Source organism: Cupressus sempervirens, chromosome 11 (genome assembly GCF_028749045.1).
Source record: "Cupressus sempervirens isolate cs-2001-9-10 chromosome 11, ASM2874904v1, whole genome shotgun sequence".
Lineage (NCBI taxonomy): Eukaryota > Viridiplantae > Streptophyta > Pinopsida > Cupressales > Cupressaceae > Cupressus > Cupressus sempervirens.
Window position 1 is genome coordinate 644181977 of NC_143128.1, and position 11222 is coordinate 644193198.

The window sequence follows — 11222 nt, forward strand, 5'->3', positions numbered from 1 at the left end:
TATTGGCAATCTTCCTAAGCCTAGGACACAATTTTCATAAAGTGAAGGCGACATGGCCAGCTTAAAAGTGCCAAAAAAAATAGTCAAACTTGGTGTCCCTATGAGTAAGATTAGCCAATTGGCAAATATTAACCACTAAAGTTCTCCTTGGGTTAAATCCACTCTGCTTGCAACCCCATTCACAAAACCTTCACCAAGTGTTGTGCCTTATGAACCATTCGCAAAGCCCCTTAAGCTCATCAATTGATAAGTAGTAGATATTTTCCACACCAAGTCAAATTGTAATATACACAACCAAACTTCAAGACATACTCAACAATCTAAAATTATTCAAATAGTATTATTATTTTATAATGTTTTTAAAATATTTAAAATCATGATGTCATGTTACAGAAGAAGAATTTATTTTAAAATGGAGATTATTTTGAGTGCTAAGTACAAAGGATGAATAAAACCCCAATTTAGTAGTATAATAGAGTACAATTCCCAACTGAAAATATTGATGCTGATATTTAATCTTCTAATTAATAGTTTAAATAAAACTTTCAAAATACAATGACACGTAATGTCACACTCCCACGATTTTTCAAAAAATGTTGCCCCATGATTTTGGAGCAATAGCTACAATCTTATATTCTGCCGACCCCACCACTACTAAACAATTCCTCTCTTCAAAAATCACTGGAAAAAAAATTATTTTCCGTTCCAAATCCTGAGAAAGGCTGAAAAAAATATTCTGGAGAAAGCAAATTGTGCAATGTTTCAGCTCCCGTTTAACCTTTTAAAACCAAAACCTTACAATATTAGAAGAATCTTCTCAATATTTCTCAAACTTCCAAGAACCTCTGTGGATAGAAGTCTCACAGAGAAGTGAGCCGACAAAAAATATAAACTTTCTGTGGAAATTAAAAATGGCTCCACAGGAAAATCATTGAAGGTATCAGCCAAAACACAGATTGAACCTAACATTTCAAACTAGTTCCTAACATTTATCACAAAACAATAGCAGCTTTCTCCTGTGAGGCCACTGGTGCAGCAAAGGCAATCAATGGCTCGTAATGATCAGCACCAGCCCCACACCACCCTGCAATTCACAAATCCAATTAACAAGGAAGAGAGATTAAATTTACAGGCCAAGAGGATGTGATTTGTGTAAAAGGCTGAAAAGTTTTGTTAAATTTCTTTGTGATAATTTCTAACATCAGATACAAAAGATTAATGATGACAGATTTCCACAATCCACAATAATATATTCACATTTCTGAGTAAGATTGTATACGAGTTTCTTAGTATTAATGTTTTGGATCATACTCAATAATCCATTATCAGAATGAGAGAGCTAAGAATGTAAAGTGCTCTTTTCCCTGAAGAGCTCTATCATCCTCTGATGGGCGCTCATCCTGATGATGAATAATGGATCATTGAATATAATACAAAAGATTGATGCTGATAAACTGACAATCTTACTCAGAAACATAAATATAATAATCAAAAAAAAGTCCAAAGCACTTTTTGGCTTTTGCAACAGAAGATAAGATTACCTGTGCCTTTCATCAAGAGGAACACAGGAGGGTCCAACACTTCGCCTCTAGGACTATGAGGAAGAAAGAAGAGACAATTTTCTTCTCCTACCATACCATCAGATCCATGAGCTTGAACCTGTTATCAATAAAACCAAGTGAACATTAAAAAGAAGTCACCCTCCATTTGTGCTATTAACCGTCATTCCCACCCATTACTATAGCTAATTTAACTAATATTAACTAAACAATTATTACAACAACAAAACTCTATTTTTCTATGTTTTTGATAAAACAAATTCAGAAAACCTGACTTAAACTAAAGATTACCCAAAAATATCTCTTTTGCCCTCCTATATGTCAATTCAGGCAACCTCAGTCAAACTAAAGATAACCCAAAAAATTATTTTGCTGGACATACCACAAATATTTCTCGCTTGAACTCTGTTGCTAAACTCTCAATGGCAATATCATCTCCAAATGCTGCCGCATGACCTTCCCTATTCTCCTCCACGTTCATTAGACCTTCTTGAGTATACTGTAACGTGATTATATCATGTTCATCATCTGCATTCCCTGTAACAGACATGTACTTGGCCCAGCTATTGCCATCATTTACAGCAATGCATCGTTCCTTGTAGACAGCCTCCGCGGCAGCTTCTCTGAAAAAATAATAAATAACCAAAGATTTGAGTTATTAACTAGATCCTTGAATCTGGTTTTGTTCCATTACTAGCCTTTAGGGTATCATACAAATTATTCTGATAAAAGAAAGAACAGGGTATAATGTAAAAGCCTAGATAAGAGAAAACACATATCAACTTAATTTGTTACAATCCTGTTCCTGAATCACATAAAGAGAACACTCATTGACCTAGTTGGGAACAGGTTGTTGGGAACAATCCTGTTTCAGAATCACATTATTGCCAGCTTTTAGAGGATTACTAAAATGTCTGACTGAAGGCAATAAGGATTAATAAAAACGCGAACACACCCAAGTCCTATTATGAATTTTGAATGAGTTGGAAGGTTTTTGCTAACGCAAAAGGGAAAAACGGTAGATCACAAAGGAATGATGTTTTAGCTATACAGGCTTTTGGCAGAAACAGTGCAGATTATTTTGAATCGGCATGTGGGTCAGTCAGTCCACTTGATCATGGGTTCCTTACACCAAAAACGAGACTAGAGCCATATAATATATTATTATATAGCTTGAAATAGCAGGCACTTTTCGTTAAAAAAAAAAAGGGCGAAAAAACAAATAAACTGACACCTCAATCAGCATAAAGTAGTAGAATAGAAAATAATTAAACTTCAATAAAATGATGGTCTTCCATATTAGAAATGATACACGACCCAAAATTTTAATCCTTGATTATAAGTTCTCTATAATTTTAGTAAAATTATATAAAGATTTTGGTATGTATCAGTATTTCAGATAATGCTGAAAGACGAATTGGATTGCAGGCTGTCTTAAAAAGAGGTAGGCGAGGAAGTGACAAGAGAATCCAAGATGAGGGACAACTGAGGGACAATTGTGAAGAAGAGGGGGTGAAATAAGAAAGAAATTAAGATAACCAAATGTGACCTAAAATGTCAAAATAAAAAAATATCAATTAATTTTTAAAAATTGCCTTTCCTAATAGTTTCTTATGACAGATAACTATACCACACTCAAAATGACATAAGCCATTTCTTTAATACACTATGGAATATATTATATAACAGGTCCAAATCACCCGGGCAATAGTTTTAGGTACTAATATAAAAAGACTAACCCCTGTTTTCAACCATTATCAGAAAATGCGAAAAAATCAAGGACAAAAAACAAGTGAGCATGTAAAATGAAAGACAAACGGATAACCTGTCATAAGCTTACCCCGTGGCTATCCAGCAAACTAAACCGTATGATTTATAAATGCAAGTTGACAAAAAACATTGCATGATATTTATACTTCAAAGTAGTGAAGTCAATTTGAAAAATGCATTGCAAAAACCAGATAACATAGAACTAATATAACGTTGGATCATCAAAACACGTTGTGTACAATCCATGAATTAAATTTCAAAACTTCAAAATCAGTATTGAGACCCTTAGAAGAAAGTACAAATATAGAAGACAGAAACCGAAAAAAACCTAATACAATATCTGCCCAGAAATCACCAAAACTGCAATTAGCTGAAATAGAAAACCAGATCGAAAATAACACAGAGACATGTAAAATTAGATTGACAATAAATCAGATAGATATAAAAAGCATTTTCGGTGTTTATGGAATCTGGGTAAAGAATTTTCTACAGTCCATTATGAAAACCCTGAATCATCTATAGTGGTAAACATGTTTACCCCCAAAATAGGAGGCCCTAAATCAAGAAAACCTCAGTTGGGTTTTAACAGATAAAATTAAAACCTATTTCAAATCAAGAGGTTGATTTCTAGACTCATCTATGTCAACAACTGAGAAAATTAACACCTATATGGATTTCAACTGCTCAAATTTAAACCCATTGCGGATTTAGCTGCTCAAATTTAAGCCCAATTGAATTTCAACCAGTAACAGCTAAACCCATTTGAAAATCAACGGCGAACAACAAATCCATGTGGATTTCAACTCTTAAGGCTAAAATTCATATACAACTTATGTTCTAAAACTATCAAATCTATGTAAAAGCACCTTCCCCTGAGAAATGATATCTCCAATAACAAATTCAAGACATTACATTAATAAATAGAAGCAACATCCATACCTGGAAACGCCCACTCGAACAAGATCACTGATGGATTCATCGAGAGCTTCCCTCTGGGCTTTGACGGCCAGAAGCTTCACCTCCTGCACAATGTGCACCCCCCACCCATCATTCAGATCTGCAGCATACAAATGCTTTATTACCAAATCAATCTCCTCCTTCAAGCAAACGCCCCTTTCATAATCCTCCCTAAATCTCTTAACAACCCTCTTCCGCAACTCCCGAGGCGTATATTTGAGCCGCATTGCCTTAAGTGCTGCTGTGAAAAGACAATTCCCGTCGGCCTCCACATCGCCGCCGTGAAAGAGCGCATACAGAGCAGAAACAGAGGAAGATATTGAGGGGTGTTTCCAATAAACTCCCTTCGAGCTCAATCTCGTTAATGCCCGCCTCTGCTGATCTGCAAGCCCATTTACATTCTCCCACTCGATCTTCTCCACACCGGGCAGATCACTGACATCAAATTGTCCATCAATTTCTGCTGGATTTCCCCTTGTCATTGGAGAAGTAGGATGAAACCCTTCAAGCACTGCTCCTCCCATTACTAACAGATCTAGACTATATTTCACAACTCAACGAAAAAAACTGATCGACTGAAAGGAAAGAAAGAATGAAAGAAAGACAGAGAGAAAACAATTACTGAAACTACAGGCACGACAGATTTAAACAAGACTGGGTAAGAAACAAATATGAGACGGATTGTTCAGAAACGAGGAAAAAATTAACTTGAATTTAATGTCTTTTTGGCGTTTAGGCAGTCCCATCATCGATATCGGCCACTAATTTCTGCGTAGTTGAGCGCTGACCATGTATTTTTAACCCTCGTTGTTAACCTGGGGTTAGCTGTATGCGCGTGCTTCTAACCTTGGGGATCGGTTGGCTTTGTTGTCAAAGGAGCCGTTTGAATAAACGGTCAGATTAGGTGTGACCTGCAACTGCCACGTGGCCCACGTTGAACTTTTATTAGTTTGGGATTCAATGTTTTTTTCCTCTTTGACTGGTCTTTTACATTTTTTTATTTGTTTTTTTGGACAATATACAAAAGCGACGCCTGTCAAGCAGGTCGAAGGAAAAAAAGAAGAATGGGTTACTGTTGGGCGCAAAGGCAAACCTGCTTTGAATCCTTTGGCCCCCAAGCCATCCTATGCGGCAGTTACCGCGATTCCGCCTGCTTCCACCGAAGTGTCAGTGCCTGCTGGCGTGGAGACGCCAGCGGCTTCTGTTGCACTTGTTTCGGTTTCGCAAGTTTCAAACCCTAATGGCTCGCAGGGGATTAAGGTAGTCTCCAGGACCTCGTCCTTGGCTGGGGCTTGTTCTCCTCTTGCAGTTTCTTCCATAGTACCACCAGCAACAAGGCGTTCTCACAGTCCTCCTGGACGTGCGGAGATATCAGGGGTCAAACGGCACGCTGTAAGTCCAGAGGATTTTCCGTCTGACTTTCACCCGGTTTCTACCTTTTTGCAGAATAGTTACTCCTCTCTCGAGGACGAGGATGATATGGAAGAGTTTTCATGAACTTCCTCTCTTGGAATGTTTGAGGTCTTACAGACCTCCCCAAAAAATTCTATGTCCGGGATACCCGTCATAGACTTGGGAATTTAGATTTTCTTTGCCTGCAAGAAGTTAAGGTTTCTGGTTTCATGCTTTTTGTTGCATGCCACGTCATTTGGCAGGATAGCGTCATGTTTTCTTCTCAGCATAAAGCTGGCCGAGGTGGTGTAGTTACTCTCCTGTCACCTCGCCTTCATTCTGCTATTATTTCGCACGGTTCTGACCCCACACACCGTATTATTTGGCTTTTGTTTTCCATCAACAATCATTCTTTTGGAGTCATTAATGTTTATGTAATGATCCCATTTTTAGCTCTCACGTTCTCCAAAGTCTAAGTGGAGGATAAGAAGAAATTAAATTAATTTCTTATAAAGTCATTCAATTTAAAGGTGACTTTGTATTTAATTAATTTAATTATTAATTACAAGGGAGTAGCTTCTAGGGTATGTATTAATTATTGGAAGGACGGAAGCCCCTCGTCATTTAATTAATTATTGTTAGGGAGGGATTTCTAGAGAATGCATTAATTATTGGAAGGAGGAAGCTTCTAGCTCTTACAATTAATTAATGTTTTAGTTCCTTCTAGAAGGATGAAGAAAAGGATAAATAGGGCTGAAAGTCTCATTGTTGAGCATCAGATTATTGTATCGGATGATTATGACTTGCATTTGATAAGAGCTTGGATGTGTGAATCACACTCTCTTTTTTGGCAATAGGGGACGTTCATTCTCTGTTGTAACATTCTAGACGTCATTCCCTTAGGGTTTGGCCTTTGGAATACCTCTCTTTGTACTTGATTGCAGCATTTTTAGAATTAATATAATTTCAGCAGTTGATTCAGCTTTTGGGCATTCTTGGGTGTCCATTACAGTGGTATCAGAGCTTCCTTGCAAAGTCTTTCATAAAGTTATAACCGGTGGGTGCCCATTACAGTGGTATCAGAACTTCCTTGCAAAGTCTTTCATAAAGTTATAACCGGTGGGTGCCCATTTCAGTGGTATCAGAGCTATAAGTCCTGCCATCCTATGGAGATCATATTGATAGCTAGATAAGATGTATATTAGTCCAGATCAAGATGTGATGTTCAGACAGTTATTGGGTACATTAGAGAAGGGGCAACATATGCAACAGGAGCAGAATAGGCGAATGGATATGATGTTGCAGCTTATGGCTAGACAGATGGGCATCAACATTGATGATTTGTATCTTGCTCCAGAGCAGAAGGTAGTCGATTTCTCAGGTGGGATCGAGACACGTATAGAGCCAGCCAGCTATGATGTTGGTGATGTGGGCATTTCGGCAGAGTCAGTAGAGACATGCGTGCGAAGTCAGGAGACCACATATGAAGCCTTGTCAGGGGATGATGACGTAGCAATAGTGGAATTAGGAGAATGCGAGGATACTATCATATCAGCAGCCACTTCTATATCAGTTGAAGCATCCAATGAGGAGTCTAATGGTATAAATGCAGTGGTTGATGTATTTTCTAATGAAGCCACACATGTTAATGATTATGAGTTTTCATCAACTACAAATTCAGTTCAGTTTTCTGTTGTAGCAGTTAATGTTGTTCCTATGTCCATATATTTCGATGCGGCAACACCTATTGTTGATACAGTTAGCATGAGTACATATGGTTCACCTACAACTACATCTTTTTCAATGCATGATGGTGATAATATGCATTCCAGTCCAATATATATTATGTGGATGGATAAAGGGAAGAAGACGTTTCATAGATCTTCTATGGAGTTGCCTTATGGTGACATTCTGACTTCATCAGCACAAGTTTTGAATGCTAGGCTACAGGGGTTGGTCCTGAGGATGCGGATTTGCAGTTGGTTTAACTTCCATATGGATATCACCTATTGGGATCCAGGTGGAGGTTGGAGTCCATTATGTTACTTAATTGCTTGAGGACAAGCAATTTCAAGGAGGGCGGATTTGTAATGATCCCATCTTTTGGCCTTCACGTTCTTTTAGTAGTTGACCAAGTGTGTGTGCGTTAGCCTTGTTCTACATGGTCCCGAAGGCTAACGAAGGGTTTAATGGGATCCTGGAGTGTTTTGGCCTAGTCATTTCCAGTTTGGACCAAAACGAAGTTGATTTACTCAGTTTCAGGCATACTTACTATTTTTTAGTAAGTTGGCAGGACACAGTGCAGGTCAATTTTGGTGATTGGATTTGATACTCTTCGGTGAGAGCTTTCCGATGAGCTATCACTCGCATTATTCGGAGTCCGATTGCTAATACATTTTAATGCCTGAAGTTTTGTTAAAGTAACATCTAATTTAATTGTAAAATATTAAAGTGTTACTTTAATATTTATTTTATGGTGATGTGTACCCAAGGGAGACATAAGGGGTATTTTAATATATGTTTTATATGTTACACATCTTTTATCCCACATTGCCCATATGAGTTGAGCGGACCCTTGGAAATAGAATAAAAGGAAGCATTTGTGACTTCATTAGACAGGTTGAATATGAGAAGAAATTGGTGTGTGAGTTGCAGCTCCGTTCTTGGCATTTGAGGACGTCTATTCTCTCTTGTAACATTCTAGACGTCATTCCCTTGGGGTTTGGCCTTTGGAATTCATCTCTTTGTACTTGATTGCAGCATTTTTAGAATTAATATAATTCGAGCTTTGGTTCAGCTTTTGGGCATTCTTGGGTGTCCATTACAGTGGTATCAGAGCTATAAGTCCTGCCATCCTGTGGAGATCATATTGATAGCCGGATAAAGATGTATATTAGTCCAGATCAAGATGTGATGTTCAGCCAGTTATTGGGTACATTAGAGAAGAGGCAACGTATGCAACAGGAGCAGAATAGGCGAATGGATATGATGTTGCAACTTATGGCTAGAAAGATGGGCATCAACATTGATGATTTGTATGTTGCTCCAAAGCAGAAGGTAGTTGATTCTTCAGATGGGATCGAGACACCACCAGGCTATGCTATTGGAGATAGTCAGGAGTCCACATATGAAGCTTTGTTAGCGGATGGCGATGCAACAATAATGGGATTAGGAGAATGCGAAGATACTATCATATCAGCAGCCACTTCTATGTCAGTTGAAGCATCCAATGAGGAGTTTAATGGTATAAATGCAGTGGTTGATGTATTTTCTAATGAAGCCACACAAGTTGATGATTATGAGTTTTCACCATCTACAAAGATACAGTTTTCTGTTGCAGCAGTTGGGAAGAAGAGATTTCATAGATCTTATATGGAGTTACCTTTTGGTGACATTCTGACTTCTTCACCATCAGCACAAGTATTGGGTGCTAGGTTGCACGACATGTGGTTGGTCCTGATGATGCTGATTTGTAGTTGGTTTAATGTCCATATGGATATCACATACTACTTCAATTGGGATCCGGGTGGAGGTTGGAGTTCATTGTATTGCCAGATTGCTTGAGGACAAGCAATTTCAAGGAGGGCGGATTTGTAATGATCCCATTTTTAGCTCTCACGTTCTCCAAAGTCTAAGTGGAGGATAAGAAAAAATTAAATTAATTTCTTATAAAGTCATTCAATTTAAAGGTGACTTTGTATTTAATTAATTTAATTATTAATTACAAGGGAGTAGCTTTTAGGGTATGTATTAATTATTGGAAGGACGGAAGCCTCTCGTGATTTAATTAATTATTGCCAAGGAGGAATTTGTGGGGTATGCATTAATTATTGGAAGGAGAAGCTTTTAGCTCTTGCAATTAATTAATATTTTAGTTCCTTCCAAAAGGATGAAGAAAAGGATAAATAGGGCTGAAAGTCTCATTGTTTAGCATGGGATTATTGTATCGGATGATTGTGAATTGCATTTGATAATAGTTTGGATGTGTGAATCACATATCTTTCTCGGCATTAGAGGACGTTCATCCTCTCTTGTAACATTCTAGACGTCATTCCCTTAGGTTTGGCCTTTGGAATACATCTCTTTGTACTTGATTGCAACATTTTTAGAATTAATATAATTCGAGCTTTGGTTCAGCTTTTGGGCATTCTTGGGTGTCCATTACAGTTTATGCCTCCAATGATGCTGTGGAAAGGGCGCAAATGTGGGTTTGGCTTGCTGACAACCTGCGGCCAGCTACTTGGGTCCTGTGTGGGGACTTCAATATGGTTGAAGTGGCCTCTGACAAAGATGGCATTCTGCCTGTCCGTTGGATAGCTGGGGAAAGAGAAGCCTGGTTTTACATGCGTCATAAATTGGGCCTCTTTGATCCCAATACTAGCCGTCGTCATGATAATGGGGCTTGGCACACTTGGTCCAATTTTCGAGCCAGTCCTGACCGCATATTGAAATGTCTTGATCGTGCTATGATCTCGATGCAATCTTTTTTTTATTTTTCTGAAGATCGTGATCTACCTGTCATTCCCCTGACAGATGTGACGTTGTCAGACCACTATCCCATTTATTTTAGCATTTCTTGGCAAACAGCTGTCCCCAAAGTGGTTAAGTCTCAATTCTTCCTCAACACGTCTGTACTATTACATGCCTCCACCATCTCCCACATACGTGTCTAGAATTTGGAACCACGTCCACATTCCCATCGAGGTTGGATTCAATGGTGAAATGATGCCATTACCAGAACGGCTCGTTTTTTGCACATCTACGGGCGTCAGCTGGCAATTTTCAGAAAACGATCTTATGAAGCCAACACCCTTGCCCTCAAAAAAGCCTCTGAAGCGCTCACCTTCAACCCCTTTGATGTGGATCTTCAACTTCAGCTTGCCAAGCTTCGCCATGAAAAGCAAATTGTTGATAACTATGCTGCCCGAGGAGCTCAAATCAAAGCCCGTCTCCACTGGTTGGAGGTTGGCGACAAAGCCTCGAAGGAGTTCTTCCAAGCTCTCCGAGCCCGTCATACCAATATTGGGATTAAAAAGATAAAACAGGGAACTGATGTTCTTTCCAGTCTGCCAGACATCCTGCAAGCTTTTGTTCTTCAGTATGAGAACGTTTTTGCTTTACAGGGCCATTCGGTTGCTCAGGAGGAGGCTCTCAGAAAGTGTATTACTGTTACTCCAAACCGCCTTGCGGTTGAGCAACGCGCTTTCTGTGAGCAACTTATTTCCCTCTGAGACCTTAAAGAGGCAATTTACTCCATGGCAGATGACAAATCCCCTGGGTGTGATGGATTTTCCTATGAATTTTGCAAACATCTTTGGGAGCAAATTGGTCCTGATCTGCACAAAGTCTATCTTGAAGCATACCATTCTAAAAGCTTAGGAGCGATCATAAATAAAGGCAATGTTAAATTCATACCTAAAGCTGGTGATCCTGAGGACATTTGCAACTGGAGGCCATCACCCTCTTGAATGTGTCTTATAAGATCATTGTTAAGGCGCTCTCTCTCAAAATCCGCCATATGCTTCCTCTAATTGTGCGGCCTGA

The 11222-nt window shown here is 38.7% G+C and overlaps 1 protein-coding gene across 1 annotated transcript; it reads right to left on the reverse strand.

The window, feature by feature from the left end:
• Positions 1–483: 483 nt before the first annotated feature.
• Positions 484–4926, reverse strand: LOC149531403 (uncharacterized). The gene is made up of 4 exons (XM_089809367.1): positions 4269–4926; positions 1942–2182; positions 1542–1659; positions 484–1084 (listed from the first exon to the last, which is right to left on the reverse strand). Exons 1-4 carry the CDS (start codon positions 4808–4810, stop codon positions 993–995), a joined length of 993 nt encoding a protein of 330 aa, XP_089665493.1. The 5' UTR covers positions 4811–4926; the 3' UTR covers positions 484–992.
• Between the last annotated feature and the right edge of the window lie 6296 nt (positions 4927–11222).